The sequence below is a fragment of the Lepidochelys olivacea genome (assembly GCF_965140295.1).
Source record: "Lepidochelys olivacea isolate rLepOli2 genome assembly, chromosome: 6".
In the NCBI taxonomy this organism is placed as follows: domain Eukaryota; kingdom Metazoa; phylum Chordata; order Testudines; family Cheloniidae; genus Lepidochelys; species Lepidochelys olivacea.
Window position 1 is genome coordinate 61,992,811 of NC_140416.1, and position 24,803 is coordinate 62,017,613.

General features: G+C 45.3%; 1 protein-coding gene across 1 annotated transcript in view; it reads right to left on the bottom strand.

The window, feature by feature from the left end:
* Nucleotides 1-272: 272 nt before the first annotated feature.
* LOC311521734 (deubiquitinase DESI2-like) overlaps nt 273-24,803 on the bottom strand; it is an 82,838-nt gene continuing 58,307 nt past the window's right edge. The window contains exon 5 of the mRNA XM_084630271.1: nt 273-7,764. Within this exon, the coding sequence (XP_084486397.1) occupies nt 7,522-7,764 (243 nt within the window). The 3' untranslated portion in view covers nt 273-7,521. The remainder of the gene's footprint in view (nt 7,765-24,803) is intronic.

A 24,803-nucleotide genomic window follows, 5' to 3' on the forward strand; every position in this document is an offset into this window, starting at 1 on the left:
TGAAAAAAGAGGTGGGGAGCAACAAAACATTATGAATAAAAATATTTTCCAAATGTACACAAACATATATATTTTTTCCAGTGGAAAATGTTTGTATTTGAAACTTCCCGGACAGTGTTAGGAGCCCAAACAACAGCACTGAGCAGTGCAGGAGTAAATAGGAAGTAAAAGTGACTACAACCAGAAAGTGAAATCAACCAGTCTAATTTCACACTCTGAAGGGTAAGCAAAGTGCCCAAAATAAACGAACTGAATCAGTGGGGACCAATACATTAGATTTTAAAAACTCCATTTTAATCATTAAAATGTGGTTAATTACACAGGTAACAATATTGTTATTATACTTTTTATTTCCACAGTGTCGCTTTCTTTATTCTGGTCACCGTTGGTCAGGTAGCTTGGCCAGGGTAGGGAGGTAAGCAGCAGTCTTGAGGACTAGAACACATTCTGAGCTATGAATTAGCCACAGTGATGGTTTGATTCTCTTCCAGCTTCTTGTCCCCGTTGCAATTTTTTAAAATCTTTTGATAGTGCTGACAGCTTGCACCAAAGGAGTGTCCTGCAACCTCAAGAATGTCTCCTCTCCCCAAAGGCTTGAATGGAGGAAGAATGCAGCTTGCCTGGATTAAAATAAACCTAGTTATGTATGCTGTTTAGTAAAACATTTAGCCCTGGTCTACACTAGGAGTTGAGGTTGAATTTAGCAGCGTTATATCGATTTAACCCTGCACCTGTTCACACGATGAAGCCCTTTTTTTCGACTTAAAGAGCTCTTAAAATCGATTTCCTTACTCCACCCGTGACAAGGGGATTAGCGCTGAAATCGGCCTTGCTGGTTCGAATTTGGGGTACTGTGGACGCAATTAGACAGTATTGGCCTCCGTGAGCTATCCCAGAGTGCTCCATTGTGACCGCTCTGGACAGCACTCAACTCAGATGCACTGGCCAGGTAGACAGAAGAAGGCCCGTGAACTTTTGAATTTCAATTTCCTATTTGGCCAGCATGGCAAGCTGCAGGTGACCATGCAGAGCTCATCAGCAGAGATGACCATGATGGAGTCCCAGAATCGCAAAAGAGCTCCAGCATGGACCAAACGGGAGGTACGGGATCTGATCGCTGTATAGGGAGAGGAATCCGTGCTGTCAGAACTCCGTTCCAGTTTTCAACATGCCAAAACATCTCCCAGGGCATGAAGGACAGAGGCCATAATAGGGACCCAAAGCAGTGCTGTGTGAAACTTAAGTAGCTGAGGCAAGCCTACCAGAAAACCAGAGAGGCGAACGGCCGCTCCGGATCAGAGCCCAAAACATGCCGCTTCTATGATGAGCTGCATGCCATTTTAGGGGGTTCAGCCACCACTACCCCAGCCATATTGTCTGACTCCTTCAATGGAGATGGAGGCAACACGGAAGCAGGTTTTGGGGACGTGGAAGATGATGATGATGAGGTTGTAGATAGCTCACAGCAAGCAAGCGGAGAAACCGGTTTTCCCGACAGCCAGGAACTGTTTCTTACCCTGCACCTGGAGCCAGTACCCCCCGAACCCACCCAAGGCTGCCTCCTGGACCCGCCAGGTGGAGAAGGGACCTCTGGTGAGTGTACCTTTTAAAATACTATACATGGTTTAAAAGCAAGCATGTTTAATGATTAATTTGCCCTGGCATTCGCGGCTCTCCTGGATGTACTCTCAAAACCTTTGCAAAGAGTTTCTGGGGAGGGCAGCCTCATTCCATCCACTGTGGTAGGACACTTTACCACTCCAGGCCAGTAGCACGTACTTGGGAATCATTGTAGAACAAAGCATTGCAGTGTAGGTTTGCTGGCGTTCAAACAACATCCGTTCTTTATCTCTCTGTGTTATCCTCAGGAGAGTGATATCATTCATAGTCACCTGGTTGAAATAGGGTGCATTTCTGCTGGGCTGTTTGCCTGTGGCTGAACAGAAATGTTCCCCGCTGTTAGCCATGGGGAGGTGGGAGGGGCTAGCCACGTGGTGGGGGGAGGCAAAATGTGACCTTGGAACGAAAGCACATGTGCTGTGTATGTAATGTTAACAGCAAGATTTACCCTGAAAGAGTGTACCCATTGTTCTATAAATTGTGTCTTTTTAAATACCACTGTCCCTTTTTTTTTTCTTCACCAGCTGCATGTGTTTCAAGGATCACAGGATTGTGTCCTTCCCAGAGGCTAGCGAAGATCAAAAGGCGAAAAAAATGCACTCGCGATGAAATGTTCTCTGAGCTCATGCTGTCCTCCCACACTGACAGAGCACAGACGAATGCGTGGAGGCAGACAATGTCAGAGTGCAGGAAAGCACAAAATGACCGGGAGGAGAGGTGGAGGGCTGAAGCTAAAAGGTGGTGGCAGCGTGATGAGAGGAGGCAGGATTCAATGCTGAGGCTGCTGGAGGATCAAACTAATATGCTCCAGCATATGGTTGAGCTGCAGGAAAGGCAGCTGGAGCACAGACTGCCGCTACAGGCCCTGTGTAACCAACTGCCCTCCTCCCCAAGTTCCATAACCTCCTCATCCAGACGCCCAAGAATGCGGTGCAGGGGCCTCCGGCCACCCAGCCACTCCACCCCAGAAGATTGCCCAAGCAACAGAAGGCTGGCATTCAATAAGTTTTAAACTTTTAAAGTGCTGTGTGGCCTTGTCCTTCCCTCCTCCACCACCCCGCCTGGTGCTTCTCTCCTCCACCACCCCTCCTGGGCTACCTTGGTAGTTATCCCCCTATTTGTGTGATGAATTAATAAAGAACGCATGAATGTGAAGCAACAATGACTTTATTGCCCCTGCAAGCGGTGATGGAAGGGAGGACGGGAGGGTGGTTACCTTACAGGGAAGTAGAGTGAACCAAGGGGTGGGGGATTTCATCAAGGAGAAAAAACAGAACTTTCACACCGTAGCCTGGCCAGTCATGAAACTGGTTTTCAAGGCTTCTCTGATGCGCACAGCACCCTCCTGTGCTCTTCTAATTGCCCTGGTGTCTGGCTGTGCGTAACCAGCAGCCAAGCGATTTGCCTCAACTTCTCACCCCGCCATAAACGTCTCCCCTTTACTCTCACAGATATTGTGGAGCACACAGCAAGCAGTAATAACAGTGGGAATACTGGTTTCGCTGAGGTCTAACCGAGTCAGTAAACTGCGCCAGCGCATTTTTAAACGTCCAAATGCACATTCTACCACCATTCTGCACTTGCTCAGCCTGTAGTTGAACAGCTCCTGACTACTGTCCAGGCTGCTTGCGTATGGCTTCATGAGCCATGGCATTAAGGGGTAGGCTGGGTTCCCAAGGATAACTATAGGCATTTCAACATTCCCAATGGTTATTTTCTGGTCTGGAAATAAAGTCCCCTCCTGCAGCTTTTGAAACAGACCAGAGTTCCTGAAGATGCAAGCGTCATGTACCTTTCCCGGCCATCCCACGTTGATGTTGGTGAAACGTCCCTTGTGATCCACCAGTGCTTGCAGCACTATTGAAAAGTACCCCTTGAGGTTTATGTACTCGCCGGCTTGGTGCTCCGGTGCCAAGATAGGGATATGGGTTCCGTCTATGGCCCCACCACAGTTAGGGAATCCCATTACAGCAAAGCCATCCACTATGACCTACACATTTCCCAGGGTCGTTACCCTTGATATCAGCAGATCTTTGATTGCGTTGGCTACTTGCATCACAGCAGCCCCCACAGTAGATTTGCCCACTCCAAATTGATTCCCAACTGACCAGTAGCTGTCTGGCGTTGCAAGCTTCCACAGGGTTATTGCCACTCGCTTCTCAACTGTGAGGGCTGCTCTCATCTCGGTATTCTTGCGCCTCAGGGCAGGGGAAAGCAAGTCACAAAGTTCCATGAAAGTGCCCTTACGCAAGCAAAAGTTTCGCAGCCACTGGGAATCGTCCCAGACCTGCAACACTATGCGGTCCCACCAGTCTGTGCTCGTTTCCCAAGCCCAGAATCGGCGTTCCACCGCATGAACCTGCCCCATTAGCACCTTGATGCCCACATTGCCAGGGCCCATGCTTTGAGAGAAGTCTGTGTCCATGTCCTCATCACTCTTTGTCACCGCGCTGACGTTGCCTACTCACCCGGTTTCACTTTGCCAGGTTCTGGTGCTGCATATATTGCTAGATAATGCGTGTGGTGTTTAATGTGCTCCTAACTGCCAAAGTGATCTGAGCGGTTTCCATGCTTGCCGTGGTATGGTGTCTGCACAGAAAAAAGGCGCGGAACGATTGTCTGCCGTTGCCCTGACGGAGGGAGGGGCGACTGACGACATGGCTTACAGGGTTGGCTTACAGGGAACTAAAATCAACAAAGGGGGTGGCTTTGCGAGAAACTGAATGGCCCCTTCAAGGATAGAACTCAAAACCTCAAGGACAGAACTCAAAACTGGGTTTAGCAGGCTGTTGATTTCACGGAGGAAGGGAGGAGAAAATGAATACAAAACAAATCTGGTCTATTTCTTGTTTTGAGCCACTTCATCTATCTTTATACATCTTGCTGGCAGCAGACTGTGCAGTACGACCGCTAGCCATTGTCATCTCCTGGGTGCTCGGCAGAAGATGGTGCAGTATGACTACTGGCCATCATCTTCTGCTGGCTGCTGATTAAAAGACAGTGCACTGCCAGTAGGACTCAATCACCATGAGATTAAACTTAAAAGGGAAATGACCCAGCTGAGACACTCCCATATTTGCCCAGGCGCCCCTGACCTCAGCGAGGTCGGTTAAAAGAGCACCCAGGACTACGTCGACGATGGCTACCAATCATACTGCACTGTCTGCTGCCAAAAGGCAACAAACTGCTGCTGTGTAGCAAGGCAGTACCAGGTCTGCCAGCACCCAGGAGACATACGGTGATGGTTAGCTGAGCGGGCTCCATGCTTGCCGTGGTATGGCATCTGCACAGGTAACTCAAGAAAAAAGGCACAAAACGATTGTCTGCCCTTGCTTTCATGGAAGGAGGGAGGGAAGGGGGGCCTGACAATATGTACCCAGAACCACCCGCGACAATGTTTTAGCCCCATCGGGCACTGGGATTTCTAGCCAGAATTCAAATGGGCGGCGGAGACTGCGGGATAGCTACCCACAGTGCAACGCTCCGGAAGTCGACGGTTGCCTCGGTACTGTGGACACACTCCGCCGACTACATGCACTTAGAGCATTTGTGTGGGGACACACACAATCGACTGTATAAAACTGCTTTCTACAAAACCGACTTCTATACATTCAACCTAATTTCGTAGTGTAAACATACCCTTAGACAAAGCAGTTCTCTTAGGAAAGGTATGTCACTGGTGCCCTGATTCCACCTGGGACTTCCAATGTGACACTTCATATGAGATCAGATGCAAGATAGCAGGTTGGGGTGATGGATGGATGGCAGTCAATCAGGGACTATTTGCTATTACCTCTTAATCTGACTGCAATGTTCCCTCGCCAAATGAAAGCTCCGGGAGACCTCCACTCAGTTCCTTCCAGTCACTGCACATACCTGCGGTCATAATGCTGTTTTTTGGCAGAGATCCTGGGAACTTCAGAAAAATGGAGATTGCATGACTGGTTTAGGCAGTGACACGAGTCACTGCAGGACAACTGAGTGCGCAGTACTGTATTGTGTAATGTTGTGTCTGGGCAGCAGCTCTGGCAACTTCAGAATAATGGAGAATATGATGCTGATTGTAGTAAATCACCGCGGAACAAACCAGGGTAATAGAGAATGTGATGCTGGCTCTATGCAACTATACCGGGAACCCAGGATAATAGAGTGCTGGATACACACACACATAACAAACTGAGACCACGTATGTACAGACACCAGGCATATCAGTGGGGATCAAACCCAGGACTTTCAATACCAGGCCCACAATTTCTGTAAACTTGAGCTAATGGAGTAGCTTGCTTAGCTGCTTGTAATTAGCAGTCTGTTATTCTCACTGTGGCTGGAGACAGGATTATTCACTCTAAGAGCCTGATTTTCAGAGGCACTGAGCACCGATAGCTCCTCCTGCCTTCAGCTGGAGCGCAGCGCTTCTAAGAATCAGGCCCTAAATCAATACATTACACATGCATCCTCAGGCTCTTGTGTCTTCCTCTTCTGCATAGCTGCATGGTGGGGGAAGAGGGACCTAGATTTTCCCTTCCCATGCTGGTGTAGTCACTGAACATAATTCCTGGCTAGGTGACTGAATAATGGAATTGGCATACCTGCTCCCTTCTCCACCTGCCCCTCAGCATAGAAACCATCATCATGGGCATAATACATCTATGAACCAATGCTGGGGTGGTTGGTCAACCAGCCTTGCCCCTGTTCTATTGCAAATGACTGAAATAAAGAGAGTGTTATGTAACAAAAGATGCCATGGGGATGTACATGGGGCAGCAACCTCTGCTTCCTGACAGGATTCCAAGCTGCCCTCTCCATCCCAAAACAGCCTCTGAGGCAGGGGAACAAATGTCAATTCTTCTGGTTTATTCTCTGTCTAGATAGTTTTCGCCTTCCTGGCTTGGCTTTAAATGTAGACTGGGTAGATGGCTGCCAAGGGACCCATATGTTTGGTTCTGTGAAGAAAGACTGCAGGAAATAGCAGTCTGCCCAAGGGATTCCCTCTCACCATCCTCTCACTCCAGAAGTCCCTCCACAAAACACAGGTTGCCAGAGGCAGCTGGCTAGCCAGCCAGAAGACAGATTTAACACCCCACTGAAAAGGAAGGGAAATAGTAAACCAGGGATGTGAAACTGGTGACTTGGGTTGGGAAACTAAGAGAACCAATCCATCAAAGGCCACCTTTGCATCTACTTAGTAGCTACCCCCAAGCAGTAACCCCCGCCCCCTGTTGTAACCAAATAAAAACCACCATTATACATTTGTTTTCTAGGCAATTGTGATATTGTTGTGGGGGGGGCAGTCCTCTAATCTCTTAAATTCTAACACAGAAAACTGGTGCTCATACAACAGCAATACCTTTCACTTGTCCTTCGAATGATTTAGAAACCTGGTAATTACAAAAAAGAGGATAGGTAGGAGCTTGTTGCTGGTCTTAGAGATAAGAAAGTCAAACTGAGGTTCTGCTTCCTTCATTTGGTATATCCAGGAGGTATGCTGTAGGTGGGGGGCAGCCTTGACAGAACTGGAGAGTGGAGAGAGGGGGAGATAAAAGAATAAAAACAGTTCCAGCCAAGGAACTTCCCGGTATGGTTCCCCTCTAGTCCCATGCTCTCGTGCCCAGAAAGTCAACAGTTCTCTGTGAATCAAGGAGCACAGGGGGCCTTGAGAGGAGAATCCAGGTTAGCCACCACACTTGTCAGCACAATGCTATAGTTCAGCATCATTTTGCCAAGCAACAGTAGTGACAACCCTTCGAGAAGGATCAAGAGCTCATCTTCTCATTAAAGGGGGTTTCCCTCAATGTTCGTGGGCGAAGAAAAGAGGGAGAAAGAAAGCTGCTGTAAGAGACGAAATGAGAAAGAAATAGAAGAAACCCAGAGAGCGAGAGAAGGGAGCATGTTGGGCACAGCTTAGACCCGGGTATGCCTACAGGTTCGCGAGGTGCCTGAGGCTGAGGGAGCCGCAGAAGTGGATGGGGACTCCTCATCTGTCGTGTCTCCCTGCTCTTCCTTGTGGAGGCCGAGGTTGATGTGGGTCTGCAGGGCTGCTGGGGTCAGCCACTCCCTGGGGAGGCAACTTTGGAGGAAAGGGATGCACGAGCTGAAGTAGGCTAGGCGATTCACCCAACGGGGGATCTCCTTCCCACACAGGATCTGCAGAGCAAACAGAAAAGGAACATTGTTACCAGCACCAAGGCATGTGTATCAGGAGACTGCTATAACCACCACCTCCTCCTCCTCCCCCCCAGTCAGTCAATGGTCTGGATTCCTCAGTGCTCAGAAGATTCCTGTTTGATTACAGGGGCTATCTTTTGAGGTCACAGCCAGCCATAAACTCAAACAATGTAAGCTTCTTCTTGGGGTGCCAAAGGCAAACTCCCAAGTGACTGGCCAGCCCAACCTGTCCCTCAATCAGCAGGTTTGGGGAAGGTGGGGAAAACTACTCCTGTCTGCTCTATCCCCTCTGTCCGCGCTCTCCTTATTTGGGGCTCATAGATCAGAAAGCCAGTCCTGCGGGTAGCTCTCAGAACACAGCTGATACCATTTTCACTCTGTAATGCCAAAAGATTTGGACTGACATTGCCCTGAGCTTCATTAAGCTGACAGTTGGCCGTAACCAGGTGAATGGATGATTGTGAGGAACTATTCTGTCTGCTCCCCACTTTCTGTAACATTGATGCAGTCAGGATGATTAATTTACAAAGTAGATATATGCCATAGCACCTTGAAGTCCTTTTCTTATTGTAACTCTTAGCTCCTCCATTCTTCCTTAAAATAAACTACTGAAATAGTAAAAAAAAAACCACCAAGAACAAATCCAAGTGTCTTGTGGGTCCTACACATACCACATGCATGGCATTGTTTTGTGTATGCTCTCATGTGTACTGCCATGTTTTGTTTTGCTTTGCTAATAACCACGCAAAATCTGACATGATGGCATGGGATGGCTCAGGGGATTGTTTTTGTGACACAGACCCTTTCTCCCCTAGGACATGAGTCCAAATACATTTTTACTGAATAACAGTAGCATGTGGAACTACTTTAAAGTTTAGAGATAAGTGTATGAAACCCAGGGCACTGGTACTAAGCATCAGAGAAGTGAATACATGTCCCTTGAGTAGTTCTTTTGCTTCCAAAATTACTTGTAAACACCCAAATTATGTAGGAATCAGTAATGTTCTACATTTTCATTTTGGGGACAAATTCCTACATCAGTGACTTCCTCATGGAGTCACCACTCCCCCCAAATTTCTAAACACCACTGCCAGATCTTCTCATGGACCATATCCCTACATCATAGATTTAAGAATAGTTAACAGGAAAGGATCTATAGTCCAGACTGATCCACAAGTCACAGTTTCAGAACCACTGAATAAGATTTTGTCAGCAGGTCACTTTAGTTCCATCCAGGATCTTAAGAAAATTCATTTTTTAAATTATATTATATAAATTTAGCCCAACGCTCACCTTTGAAAAGCAAATATTTTACCCATCTATCTCCTTGAACCCTGACCAGTACCTCCAAACCTAGTACCCTTGCCTCCATTTTTGGTTGCATGCCCCTCAATCCCTTTTCCAGCCCCAGTAGCTCTGGTAACATACTGCCTCCTTGGAAAATGAATATATAAAATAAGGGGCCTTTTTTTTAAGTGTGCATTTAATTCTGGGGAAAGGTGCTGGATCAAAGCTAAGAAGGAATCACAAAAATACCATTAGAACAATTAACACAGTAGTGGAGCTTTTGGAGAATTAGTGCTAGAAAAAGAGAAGCAGAAGGAAGGAGTGGTTGGAGCAGCTGTTTTGTTTGATTCCTTTCACTGAGCAGCTCAAAGAAAACTGTGGCAATTGTTCCTGCCATTCCCTGAGTGGAAATGATGCTGAGGGCTTTTGCTTTTATTAGCTTTTTCACAGGGCAAATCAATCAAGCCAGGAGGAACTGTAAAACGTACTTAAGGACACGTGGTCATCAGGCCATCACTCACCAAGTAGGGCAATTTATGGAGCTTGAGGGCAATGATGAAGCCTAAGATCACGTCTACACTAGGAGTGCTACAGTGGTGCAGCTACAGCAGCTCTGTAGTGTAGATGTGACAGGAGGGTGTCACGGGGCAATCCAGAGAGAGACCTTTCAGGCTTTAATCACAAACCAAAACCACTCTAGGTCTCCTTTGCCACCACCATATTGTACTGTGTTTTTCCAGCAGACTACAGCCTGCAGTGTTATTTACATACATTTACAGTCCAGAGCCAGCTTCCCCACTTTCTTCTAGGGCAGGGACCAGTACTAGCAGCAGTCAGTCTTGCCTATCTCTGCCTCCTTCAGCTCTGTCCTCTTCCCCAGCACTGCCTTCCTGTCTGCTTATCTTATCCCAGGAGCTGGGGTTGCTTCCCCCTCAATCAGACCCTCAGCTGTAGTTCTCCTCAGTGAAGTGGCACCCTCAGTCAACTACCCGCCTTCCAGTAAGGTCCCCATTAATATATACAGTACTGGTGGGGAGTGGAGTGACAGGGTGCTAAGTTAGCTCCTGACTCAGCACACCCTGTTACCAAGGGGTTTTCCATAGCCGTAGGTAATCCACCTTGTCGAGTGATGGTCGCTAGGGCAGCGGAAGAATCCTTCCATCAACCTAGCCTTGTCTACATCAGGGGCTAGGCAGGTATAACTACACTGCTCAGGGATGTGACATTTTCACACCCTGAGTGCTGTAGCTATGTCAACCTAGCTTTTAAGTGTAGACCAGGCCTGAGTAGTTCCCCTTCTGTCAGAGACACGCCAGTCTGGGTCTTCACAACCACCAAAGCCATCTTGTTACTATTCCACAGTGGAATAGGAATCTCAACAAGCTAGCAAAGGGAACTTTGGGAAATCCGAACAGTGGTACAGCCTTTTCCTTAGGTCTGAGCTGCCTGCTTTGCAATGTATTGTGGCTGGAGTAGTAGTACTTACCAGTCCAGAGGTAATAGAGAAAATGAGATTAGACCAACTGAACTTAATTAAAGCTGTACAAGGAAAATGAAGAGGGAGAATTCCAATAGTATCTGAATCCCTGGAAACTCTGCCTATTGTAGCTCCCTAGGCAGAATAATCAGTTAGAAACATTACATCAGGAGAACAACTCAACTACCCTGATGGCCAGACACGGTTTCCAGCAGTGTAACCCTTTCCTGGGTGTCACACATGCCAGACAATGCGGAATACTTTTTTCTCCCCCAAGAAGGGCATTCCCTTCTGTGGAGGGCTGTGTGCAAGTCCTTTGAGACACAACAGGTAAACGGTCCTGTATCAGAAATACTAGTCTTGATTTTTCTAGGTCAAAATAAACACACATCATGCTTTCAAAAGGTACCGACTGGCTGCCCTAGGAAACTTAAAAGATCTGTAGTGAATCCTCATCTGGATTCCTGTCAGGCTTTACAGAGTCCCTGGGAGCAGAAGTACTGAAAAGTGGATGGAATAAGGAATGCTGCCTTCTTCCAGTTTGTCTGAGGCAGGGTCGGCTCTAGGCACTAGCAAACCAAGCATGTGCTTGAGGCAGAACTTTTCAAGGGGTGGCACTCTGGCCCTTTTTTTGTGTGTGCGCGCGCTTGGGGTGGCAAAAAACCTAGAGCCGGCCCTGGTCTGAAGCTTTGAGAAGGCAGTTGAGGCTCCTAGCTGTTTCTGCTAATTGGGACAGGGAGCCTTGTTGCACTAAACAAGCCCTTTAAGTTGACTGTAGAGATGCTTATCCCCCCTCATAAAATGAAGACAGGGAGCTACGAGGGCTGGACTAGGCTGCATCAAACTGAACTCTGAAGAGGTAGCATGGGGATTCTTAGGCATCCATCTGAGAGAGAATACAGCTTGAGTTAACACTAAGGTACCTCTCAAATGTGGCTCAATTTAAGGAACATTACATGAAGGCCTTGTCTACACTACCAAGTTTTGTCACCAAAACTGCCATTCGTCAACCCAAACAGTGAATGCGTACACACTGGGGGGCAACTTTTGTCAGGGACAATGTCTGGTTTTGGCAAAAAAAAAAATACATCCACCCTCACAAGAGATTTATGTCTTTTTCCTCTACATTTTTTTCGACAAAGTGCAAGTGTAGACACCACACTTCATTTCATTGCTTTAATTGGCCTCCAGGAGGTGTCCCACAATGCCCATCCTGACTGCTCTGATCAGCAGTTTGAACTCCACTGCCCTGCAGCCAGGTAAACAATCATCCGTCTCTCCCTCATAGAAGCCCCGGGAATTTTTGAAATTTCATTTCCTGTTGGCTCGGCATGGAGAGGCCTCATTGCATCTTCCCAGGTGACCATGGCAGGTTATAGCAGCACACGCTCTCCTGCTTGGACCACAGCAGAGCTGTTGGATCTGCTCAGGATATGGGGAGAGGAGGCTGTACAGTCCCATCTGCGCTTGAGCCGTAGGAATTGGGATATCTACGGGCAGATTTATCGAGGCTTATGTGAAAAGGGCTATGATCAGGACATGCTGCAGTGCAGAGCGAAGATTAAGCAGCTGATGCAAGCGTACCATAAGGTGAGGGAGGCAACTCGTTGCTCCGCTGCTTCACCTAAGACCTGCAGGTTCTATAAGGAACTGGATGCTATCCTCGTTGGTGACCCCACCTCCATCACCAAGAGCCCTGTGGATACTTTGGAGGACACAAAAATGGCGGAAAGAGGACCTAACGCAGAGGAAGAAGTTATTGATGAAGAGGTGGAGTTAGATGAGGATGTGCAGCTCCCAGCAGGGTCGCCCAGTGAGGCGGGCAGCCAGGAACTGTTCTCCACTAAAGAGGTACCTAGCCAGTCTCAGCAGTTGCTCTCAGCAGTGAGCCAGAAGCTGGAGATGAGACTTCTGGTAAGTGGCTGTGGCTTGCGTAGTGCACAGGTGGGCTCAGGGCAAAGAAATGTGGGAGGCTATCTGGGTTTCTGTGAGCTGGACATTTCCCTGTGTAGCTAATCAATATGGTGGAACAGGGTGTTGATGCATGCTGAGATCTCACGGGAATCCTCCAGAGAGATCTCGAAGAAAGTTTCCTGGAGGTACTCGGTAATCCTCTGCTTAAAGTTCCCTGGCAAAGCAGCTTTGTTCCTTCCCTCATTGTAGGAAACTTTCCCATGCCATATGGAAATCACTTGTGCGGAGACCAAAGCGGCACATAGGCGAGCAGCATAGGGAGCATGGAGTGGATGTACCCTCGTTTCCCAGCTTACCCTTAGCAGTGAGTTGTCTGCTAGAATTATCCCCACCTGTGGAAAAGTATGGGAGAATTTTAGAATTTGTTCCCTAGAATGCTGCACCATGACCCTTGCAAAGAGTGTGCGCTCTTTTCTCCATGTGGAGCGCCCCTTCTTCCCCCCGCCAACACTCACCATGCTTTGGGTGTTCGCAGAGATGTGTACCTGGCTAGAGTCAGTGAGAAAGTGACAGCAATGTTGCAAAAGGTGTATTAATTGAAATGTTTCAATGCTGTGTGTAAATATAACAATCTCGCTTCTGTGCATTGTCCCCTGTGCTTTACCAGATGTGGCCTTCAGGAACACCCCACGCACCCCTGCCGAGCGTCTCCACCAGATAAGATAGTGCCCAAGACGCAGCAAAGATGACATGTTCTGGGACATCCTGCAGTGCTCCAATTCAGAAAAAAGGGAATGAAAGGAGTGCTGGGAAGCCAAATAGCATGACAGAAAAGAGAATAATGCATTTGTTAAGGATGCTAATGAGCAGATGTTTAAAGTAATGGAGGAGCAAATACAGATGCTGAAGTCCTTCATAATACAGCAGACTGAGTAGATCAGCGCTTGACCTCCACTGCAGCACATTCAGAACTCTTTTCCATGCCCTGCCAACCTCCTCCCGCTCATTTCTTTCCACCTTCTGGGACTTCTCGGTTTCCTCTTCACTCCACCCCCTCGGACAACTTTCACAATGATAGCTGGACCTACACACAGCTGTGAAAGTCTGCCCTTCCCTGGTTCCTCCTTTCCCGCCAAGCATCTGTATGTTTGTGTGCGCTATTTCTTGTGCAATAAAAGAAAACTTTTATAATAGTAAATCATCTTTTTTTTGGTACAAGAGGAGATTGCAGGCACTGCCAATACATGCACAGGCATTTTAATCACTTTATTATAGGAATATAAGGCCCCAAATGTCACCATTGCCCCCTAGGAAAACTACATGTAATGTAACATTAAAGCAATTAAGACAGAGAGATATGTCAAAGTGCTGCCTCAAAGCCTCCCTGCTTCAAATAGCTACTCTCTGGGCTCCTCTGACAGCCCTGGTATCTGGCTGCTCAAAATCAGTGGCCAAGGAGTCTGCCTCAGCATTCCACCCCTGAGTTCACCCTTAGTTTCACAGAGATTATGCAATGTACGGCATGCTGCTATGACCACGGGAATATTATCATCAGTAAGGTCCAACCTGCCATAAAGGCATCGCCAGCGTGCCTTTAATATGCCAAAGGCACATTCAACTGTCATCCGGTGCCTACTGAGCCTGTTGTTGAACTGCTCCTTATTGCTGTCCAGGTGTCCCGTGTAAGGTTTCATGAGCCACGGCTATAAGGGGTACACAGGGTACCCCAGGATCACTATGGGCATTTCAACCCCCTGCACCTGTAATCTTCTGGTTAGGAAAGAAAGTCCCCGCTTGCAGCTTTCTGTACAGGCCTGTGATCCTGAAGATGCGTGTGTCATGCACCTTCCTAGACCACCCCACATTAATGTCAGTGATCCACAAGTGCCTGCAACACTATGGAGAAGTACCCTTTCCTATTGATGGACTCCATTACAAGGTGGTCTAGTGCCAAAATTAGAATGTGTGTGCCATCTATCGCCTCTCCACAGTTAGGGAAACCCATTTCTCCAAAGCCGTCCACTATTTCATGCACATTTCCCAGTCATGGTCCTTCGTAGCAGGTTATGATTTATTGCCCTGCACACTTGCATTAACATACCCCCAACGGGCGACTTCCCCATTCCAAATGGATTCGCGACTGACTAGTAGCAGTCTGGAGTTGCCAGCTTCTACACAGCGATTGCCACACGCTTCTCTACTGAGAGGGCAGCTCTCATTTTGGTGTCCTTGCACCGCAGGTCTGGGGCCAGCTCTGCGGACAGTTCCAGGAAGGTGCTTTCCGAATCCAGAAGTTCTGTAGCCACTGCTCGTCATCCCACACCTGCATGACAATATGATAGGTACAGCTTGTTTCACGAGCCCAAAAGTGATGGTCTATCCTATGCACCTGCTCTGTGAATGCCAAAAGCAATCTAAAGTTGCTCCTATCCAGAATGCGCAGAATGTCAGGCACCTGTGAGTCTTCCTCAGTTAGGAACTTCATGATTAACTGCACTGCCATCCACAATATCTTCATGACCGTTAACAGAGCTTAGCAGAGCAGTGGGGGATCGATCCCTTCTCACAAAGATGCTGGGGTGCCCAGCAAAGGGCCGCTGAAAAAATGCCGTGAAAGAAAGCTGGAAGCCCATGGAGTGCTGGGAAAGAAAGTAATGCATCATGGGACATTTAGCACTGTCCCAAGATGCACCGCGATCCACTCTGTCATCCCACAACACCTAGCAACAGAAGGACTGTGGGATAGGTACCCACAGTACATTGATCACATTGTCAATGATGGTGCCCCCACTGTGGACGTGATCTGCCGACAGAGGGAGCAAGTGTGAACATGAAATTGTGATTTGTATTAGGTTGACTTTTGGGTGTTTGACATCACTTTTGTTGACACAAATTGGTAGTGTAGACAGTGGCCATTTGAGAGGTACAGCTACTAGAGAAAAAATCCAAAATACACATTCCAGGAACAGTTTTTTTTGTTCATACAAAACCCCTGTGAATTGTATCCATTCATTGCTGTTGGCCCTGGACCTTCCACAGCTTCTGTATTCAATCTGAGCTATTCCTCTTGCGCCACTACATTTTGGTGTCATGGGGGCTCTCACTGCTCCTACAGACAGATTCAACACTGTGGGCTAGCGAGAGTAGGTACTGAGAGTCACTGCTTATCCCCATGTACGTCCTGCATCTTCCCCCATCTTCCTTCTGGATTAACGGCTCACACTAAAACCTGCACACTTCATGCATTGCCCCCATTTGAGGCAGGAAACTTCTGTAGCAGCTGTGTGTACTTACTGCTGCCACTAGGGGGCATTTTACAGTAGAGAAGGTGGCTTCCCTTTACTAGAAGTTCTTCTGGGGTGTGTGGCTAAGAGCTGCAAATGGCCCCGCTGCTGTCTGGGAAGCCAAGTGGAAACACAGTTCAGACATACAGAGCAGAAGCCAAAAGTGAGGGAGAAATGGGAACTGACAGTCTGGAATCTATTTCTGTGGAGCTTTCAAGTCCACACCAGTGCTTCAGCTCACCAATCTACAAGTTATGCAGGAAATAGAGAGGGCCTCTGAGCCCCTGAAGTTAGGCCTAATTCCCATCCTCCAACGTATTAGAGTTGAATTCATTTAAATGAAGGAAAATAGCAGAAATTTATAACATCCATCATGTGCTTAAAGCATGTTATTGCTGGCAGCCACATCCTTTACTACTGCTGGAACTGACAGCTGGGTAATCTGACCCACATACGCCAGAAATGCTACTTCACATGCAATAGGAGAGTGACAAAAAGTGTGATAAAAAACATTTGGAATAACGCAACAGGAAACTATCGTCCCTAAATGGTACTATGCAGCAAACTGAATAGTTCCCTAAATATCACTGATATTTAGGTTTAGACCAATATCTCCAAATACCCCTGTGATATTTGGGATATCTAGAAATGTACTGGGGACCTAAACATGAGAATGGGGATAAGGAGGGAACACAGTTAGCAGGAAGGTGAGAGAAGAGCCACAAGAATGATTAAAGGATTAGAAAACCTGCCTTATAGTGATAGACTCAAGAAACTTAATCTACTTAGCTTAACAAAGAGAAGGTTAAGCAGGGAGTCTATTGCAGTCCATAAGTGCCTACATGAGAAACAAATATTTAATAAAGGGATCTTTAGTCTAGCAAAGAAGGTATAATATGATCCAATGGCTGGAAATTGAAGCCCGACAAATTAAGCCTGGAAATACATTTTGAACAGTAAAAAGAAAAGGAGTACTTGTGGCAGTAGCTCATGAAAGCTTATGCTCAAATAAATTTGTTAGTCTCTAAGGTGCCACAAGTCCTCCTTTTCTTTTTGCGGATACAGACTAACACAGCTGCTACTCTGAAACCTGTCATTTTGAACAGTGATGGTAATTAACTTTTGGAACAACTTATCGAGGTTCCTGGTGGATTCTCCATCACTGGCAATTTTTAAATCAAGACTGGAAGTGTTTCTAAAAGCTCTGCTCTAGGAATTATTGTGGGGAAGTTCTATGGCCTGGGTTATACAAGAGGGCAAACTAGATGATCACAATGCTCCATTCTGGCCTTGGAATCTATGAATCAGTGGCAAGTAACAGACCACAGGATCTTCTGCTACATTACTGATCACAGCTTCATAGACTGAGAACATAGTAGAGGGATAAAACTGACTTCACTGGAGTCACCTAGCTGAGATCTAGTACCATGGACCACATTTTTTGTATAATGATCTCACCTACCTAACGTTACGTTCTCTTTTAGTGACTACAGGGAACGTCAACCTCAGCAAGATTACTATAGCATGTCAATGGACCCTTCAATGGAAAAAAATAAGTCTCTGGTCCTTTCCCCTGCAGTGATACAATCTAAAGTGAAACCTGATGGCTAGAGTGGCTTGTTAATGAAAAAGAGAACTTCGCCACTGCAAGGAGGTTCTATCCTGCAAATCCCAGGAGGAATGCCTCCCTCATCTACTCTCCTCCCATCCTATCCCCTCTCATCTTACCCCACCCCCCATCCAATTTTCATATGCTCCTCCCTCTGCAGACCTCGGAGGACTGTAAGAAGGGCAGGGCCGACTCCAGGCACCAGCGAAGGAAGCAGGTGCCTGGGGTGGCCAATAGAAAGGGGCGGCACGTCCTGGTCTTCGGGAGCAATTCAGCAGCGAGTCCTTCATTCCCTCTTCCTCGGCAATTCGGCGGCAGCTCAATCGGATTTTTCTTTTCTTTTTTTTTTTTCTTTGCCGCTTGGGCGGCAGAAAACCTGGAGCCGGCCCTGAGGAAGGAAGTCCTTGTCCTGCAAACCTTAGGACACCTGCAGCGGGATGGGACTGCAGACAACAGGAGGTCTGAGCCTTTTCAGACTCTGACAGACTTACATTGCCTTGTTGGAGGCCTAATAAACTCTCTAGACTCACTTGAGGCAGGCACATCTCAGCAGTTTTGGTGTGTATTACCTTTCAAGAATGAGAGTTTGTAAGAACAACACTGTATAATCTTCACACATTATAAAATGCAGAGTGACGGTTACACTTCTCAAACACAACTCCCAAACCATCTTAACTCTATCTCCATGCCCGGGCCCTCAGAAATCAGAAACTCCTAATTCTTAATCCAACCACTACAGAATTTCCTTTCATCAGTGACCACAAAGACTAGAAAGCTTCAACATTAAGCATATAATTGTTGCGCTGCTTCACAACCTTCTTTAGGATCATACTTAGAGTACACACAGAATTTTACAAATTTCTGATTAGACAAACAACACAGTGAAGGCAATCATTTCCCACACTTCATTAAGGGTCTGATCCAAAGCTTCATGAAGTCAATGCGAGTCTTCCCAAGGGCTTTGACTCAGACTCTAAGGGCAGAATCCTGCAAGGAGCTGAAGGTATTTAGTACATTGTAGATGGCTCTCATCAAGCCCTCAGAACCAGGCCTTGTGATTCAATGTGGCAACCAGTTCTACAGATGCCAGAAGACACAGACTGGCAGGTCTCCTTTTACAAACTTCATATGCCAGATTATGCTATTGTGCAAACATGTGAAAAGAAAGAGTTACTGTGTTGACAACGCAGCACAATTAGCATTTGGGCATTCATAGATTAAATTTTAGAATCAATGCTCTGTGGTGCGTGCTTTTAATGCTCTGCATGCAAAGAAGGGAAGATGGTAGCCTCGCATCTCTATGAAGGCAGAGTTACGGGAGCCTGGGTACCTTGTGGACAAGTGCAACTTGAACTCCGTACTTCCTGGTTGTCTAACATGAGTTTGTTTGTTTTAAACAACATTCCTGAAAGGTAACATGCACTCAAGCATGAAACCATAACTTGAGATGTAGTGAAAAACAACTTCACATAAGAACTGCCATAATGGGTCAGACTAATGTCCATCTAGCCCAGTATCCTATCTCTGACAGCAGCCAAATCCAGAGCTTCAGGGGAAGTGTATAGAACAGGGCAATTTTTGAGAGATCCATCCCATCTTCCCCTCTGCTTCTGGCAGAGGTTTAGGGTCACCTCAAACACAGAATTATGTCCCTGATTAGCTTAGCTAATACCCATTGATGGACCTATCCTCCATGAACTTATCTAGTTCTTTTTTGAACTCAGTTATACTTTTGGTCTTCACAACATCCCCTGGCAATGAGTTCTATAGGTCAATTGTGCACTGTGTGGAAAAAGTATTTCCTTTTGTTTCTACAATAGAACCTCAAAGTTACAAATACCTTGGGGAATGGAAGTTGTTTGTAACTCTGAAATGTTTGTAACTGAATAAAACATGTTGGCTGTTGTTTCAAAAGTTTACAGATGAACATTGACTTAATACAGCTTTGAAACTTTACAGTGCAGAAGAAAAATGCTGCTTTTGACCATCTTAATTTAAATGAAACAAGCACAGAAACAGTTTCCTTACCTTGTCAAATCTTTTTTTTAAACTTTCCCTTTTATTTTTTTAGTAGTTTACATTTAACACAGTACTGAACTGTATTTGTTTCTTTTTTTTGGTCTCTGCTGCTGCCTGATTGCATTTTTTTGGTTCCAAATGAGGTGTGTGGTTGACCAGTCAGTTTGGAACTCTGGTGTTTGTAATCTGAGGTTCTTCTGTATTAAACCTGCTGCTTATTAATTTCATTGGGTGATCTTTGGTTTTTGTTTGTGGGGAAAAGCAAATAAAACTTCTCTATTCACTTTTTCCATCTCATTTATGATTTTATATATCTATCATATTTCCTCTCCTTTGTCTCTTTTCTAAACTGAACAGCCCTAACCTTCTGAGTCTCTCAACATATGGAAGCTGTTCCATACCCTGGATCATCTTTGTTGCCCTTCTCTGAACCATTTTCAGTTCCATTATATTCTTTTAGATATGGGGTGACCAGAACCAGACACACTAAACCATGGATTTATATTGTGGCGCATGAGATTTTTGGTCTTATTTTCTGTCACTTTCCAAATAGCTCCTAACATTTTGTTAGCCTTTTTGACCACTGCTGCGCGTTGAACTGACGTTTTCAGAGAAGTATTCATGACGTCTCCAAGATCTCTTTCCTGAGTGATAACAGCTAATTTAGAGCCCATCATTATATATTGCTATTTTTTCCAAAGTGCATAACTTTGCATTTATCAATGTTGAATTTAATCTGCCATTTTGTTGCCAAGTCACCCAGTTTTGTGAGATCCCACTACAACTCTGCACAGTCAGCTTTGGACTTAACTATCTTGAATAATTTTGAATATGCAAGCGCTGCCATTTCACTGGCAAATCCCTTTTCCAGATCATTAAATAATATGTTGAACAGTACAGGTCCCAGCACAGACCCTTGCAGGACCTTGCTGTTTACCTCCCTCCATTGTGAAAACTGACCATTTACTTCTGGCCTTTGTTTCCTATCTTTTAACTAGTTACTGGTCCATGAGAAGACCTTCCCTGTTATCCCATGAATGCTTAGTTTCCTTAAAAGCCTTAGTAAAGTTTTCACTTTGGAATTAATTGTTTAGACTAAATTTGTTTTATAGTTACCGTGTAAAAACTTGAACTTACACCCCAGGGAGTGTAACTAGCCTGCATAGATCAACAAAATAGACTGAGTGGCAACATACCATAAAGCTCAGGCCAGACTGCATTCAGTGTGCATGCACTAAAGGAGCAGTACTGTGAATGGCCTTCATCTCACAGTGTGGAGAACAGCTGAGACTAGTAAATGAGTATGAATGGACTCAGTAGTTAACTTGTTTTCAGGGAATTGATATCCTAAGGCCAATGGGGAAAGGGGTGAGAAGCTTTAAAATCAGCACAAGCAGGGCTGCCCAGATGCCCCTGTGCAATCACTTTCTGGTCCACCCTGGGTGTGACATGGTCCTCATGGAGATTCTCCCTAGAATCCCAGTCACTTTCCTCATGTAAAGTGAAACAAGCCCTCTGCACTGTCAAAATGAACCTGGAAAGGAGGTTGCAAAAGGGAAAGAGCAGGAAGAAATGATGGGTCTGCCAAACCATCACTCATACTCCCTCTGCCTACTTGCAGGAACATGGCAGTTGCATCTCTATGTCCCCGTGCTAGAGGATATAGCTGCATGTACATAGGAATCCATGAGCAGAGAAGTTATGAGACAGGAAAAAAAAATCAGGGTCAAATGAAACAGCTGGTTCTAGGGCTGTGGGTGAGGAAGTGCTATTTCAGCCCAGCCAACCAGGGCTCCAGTTGAGATGCTCAAAGGCTGAGAGTCTGGACTACAGGCCATCTTGATGAACAAAACAAGGAGTCAGATTCACCAATGGTATCAACCTGTTCAGCTGTAAACCAAGCCTGCCATGTGAAGATATTCCCCTGTGTGAAAGTCATTGAGACTAGGATTTAAGTACAGCAAGAAGATTCAGGATGACAAGATAGGTAACAAGTGGCCTAATAACAGAAGGCCCTCTAGGGAAGACTGAGTATAATTAAGACTGGGACTACTGGTGACACTTAGAATAATGGTTATCATACCAAATGGATGAATAACTGTAATTCACTCAAGCTATTGCAAGGGCACAGAGGAATTCTTCTTTCGCAGCAGGGTGTTCCTGCCAGGCCAATGTCTCAGAACAGCCACAGCTCAGAGTTTCACCCCTTGGAGTGTGGATTCCATGCTGAACATGTCTTCTAGACCAATCCCATTGTGTGTTGTGATGAGCTTCTTCCCTGAAGGGTTGACTCTGACACTCCAGTTTTTCTTTTCCCAGCTGCTCTTCTCTAACAACTATACAGAAGCAACAGGTTGGTGGAGTGGCGGGAGACAGGGAAAGATCAGAGGTAGAATCCAGCAGCTCTTGGGGGCGGGGGGAATTGCTCCCAAACAAGACTCCCAATCCTGCAAAAACTAACTGCCACACCTAGATAATTTGCTTACTCTTCTGACACTTCTTACTTATCAACTGGCTTCTGTTATAAGTCGGCTGGGCAGAATTTGATTTTTTTATACATGTAATTTCGGTGGTTATTATCAGTGTTTATATTTAAGCATTTTCTTCTATTTTTATGGTTTTAAATTTTCGCAGTTGTGGGAAATTATGGGGGGTCCAAACAATAGATGCTCAGGCCATAAATTATTTAATGAATGTAGTTATTGAGATTCAAAAAGTTAAAGCTTTACAGCCATTGAAACAGAAATTGTCAACATCACATGTCAAAATATACAAAATAAATATCCTTAAATCAAACTAAGAACTCAAGCAGCATTTTTCTTATTTTGCCTATCTGTAAATTTCAATTATCATCAATGGAAATATTTTTGTGCCTGTGTTTATGGTAAAATTGACATTTTCTGATAAAAATCCAATCCTTCCAAGCTTAGTTATAAGGATTAGGTTTTTCCTTGCCATCTAGAGCTGTGCAAAAGAGGAATATGTTTTCATGCCATTGCACATGCAAAAATGTCATGCTGCTATGACCAGGAAAATTCAGGCCAGATCCTGAGCTGGTGAAAATTGGCATAGTTCCTCTGACTACAGTGGGATTATGCCAATTTATGACAGTTGAGAACATGTGCCTTTGTTTTTAATGAGATACCTGCAAATTTCATATAATTTGCTGGACAATAGGACCACTTTAAAATGGAAATGTAAGGGGTTTGTGTTCTTAATTCAAATTTCTTACCCACAAGTGCGGATAGATGGGGACTGAGGCTGGACCAAGAGTGAACACAGGCAATTATAAGAAAGGCCATACTAGGTCAAACCAATGGTCCATCTAGCCCAAAATCCTTCCTCGAATAATGGGAGTACCAAAGCTTCAGGAGGAGTGTACAGAACAGGGCCATTTTGGAAAGTTCTACCTGTCTTCCCCTACCAGCTTCTGGCACTTAGAGGTTTAGGGTTGCCGCAAACATGGGGTTACATGCTTGACCATTTTGGCTAACAGCCATTGATGGACCTATCCTCCATGAACTTATCTAATTCTTTTTTGAACTCTGTTATATTTTTGGCCATCACAACATCCCCTGGCAACACGTTCCACAGGTTAATGATGCATTGGGTGAAAAAAGTACTTCCTTTTGTTTGTATTAAACCCGCTGCCTGTTAATTTCATTGGATGACTCCTGAGTTTTGTATTGTGGAAAAGGGCAAATAAAACTTCTCTATTCACTTTTTCCATATCATTCACAGTTTTATATACCTCTGTCATATCCCCTCCTCCCCTTAATCATCTCTTTTATAAGAGGTCTGCTACTAGGGTCCTTGATTCCAAAAGGGCAAATTAAAAAAAAATTAAAGGAATTAGTTAGGGAAGCGAACTAGACTGAAGAACTCAAGTTTCTGAATGTGGAGGAGGCTTGGAATTACTTTAAGTCAAAGTTGAGGAAACTATCTGAAGCCTGCATCACAAGCAAGGGGGAAAATTTGTAGAGAAGGGTCCAGACCAAACTGGATGAACAAGCATCTCAAATAGGTTATTAAGAGAAAGCAGAAAGCCTATAAGGAATAGAAGAAAGGATGGATCAGCAAGGAAAGCTACCTCTTGGAGGTCAGAAAGTGTAGAGGAAAAGTGAGAATTGCCAAAAGCCAAGGAGAGTTGGACCTTGCAAAGAAAATTAAAACCAATAGTAAGAGATTCCTTAGCCAACTAAATAAAAAGAAAACAAGGAAAGAAGAAGAAGTGGGACCTCTAAGCACTGAGGATCAGGTGAAGATTAAAGACAATCTAGGCACTGCCAAACACCTAAATGAATATTTTCCCTTTTTTTAATAAGGGTAATGAGGAGCTTGGGGGCACGGGCAGCATGACTAATGACAACGAGGTTATGGAAGCAGAAATCATCACATCTGAGGTGGAAGCCAAACAAACATCTTAATGGAACCAGATCAGGGAACCCAGATAATCTCCATCCAAGAATGTTAAAGGAACTGGCACATGAAATTGCCACCCCAATAGCAAAGGATTTTTAATGAATATATAAACTTGTGGGAGAGGTCATACCCTATGACTGGAGAAGTGAAAAATATATTTAAGAAAGGAAAAAATAGTGACTGGGAAACTACAGACCCATGAGTTTGATCTTAACTGCAAGCAAGGACTTAGAACAAATTTTGAAAGAGAGAGTAGTTAAATCCATAGAGGTAAATGGTAATCAGGATAAAATACAATAGGGTTTTACAAAAGGTAATTATGTTGGTCTGCCACAATCTCTTTCTTTGAGAGGATAACCAATTTTCTACAAAGAAAATGTAGTAGATCTAATCTACCTTGATTTCAGGAAGGCATTTGATGCAGTTCCACATGGGAAATTATTAGTTAAATAGGAAAGGATAGGAATTAATATGAGAATTGAAAGGTGGATAAGGATCTGGTTAAAGGGGAGATTACAAAAGGTCATACTGCAAGGTGAACGGTCAGCCTGGAGGGAGGTTATGAGTGGAGTTCCTCAAGGATAGGTCTTGGGACTGGTCATATTTAACACTTCCATTAACGACCTTGGCACATAAAAGTAGCTGTGTGCTAATACAATTTGCAGATAACACAACATTGGGAGGTACTGCTAATACAGAGGAGAACCATAATATCATACAAGATTTGGATGACCTTGAAAACTGTAGTAAAAGAGCTAGGAAGAAAAGTGCAGGTCATGCACTTAGGGATTAACTACAAGACTTTTTTGCTATAAACTGGAGATGTATCAGTTAGCAGCAACAGAGAGGGAGTAAGATCTGGGTGTATTGGTTGATCACAGGATGACTATGAGCTGCCAATGTGATGTTACCATGAAAAAGGCTAATGCAATCCTGGGATACATCAGGCAAGGTATTTTCAGCAGAGACAGGGAAGTGTTACTACCATTATCCAGGCACTGGCGAG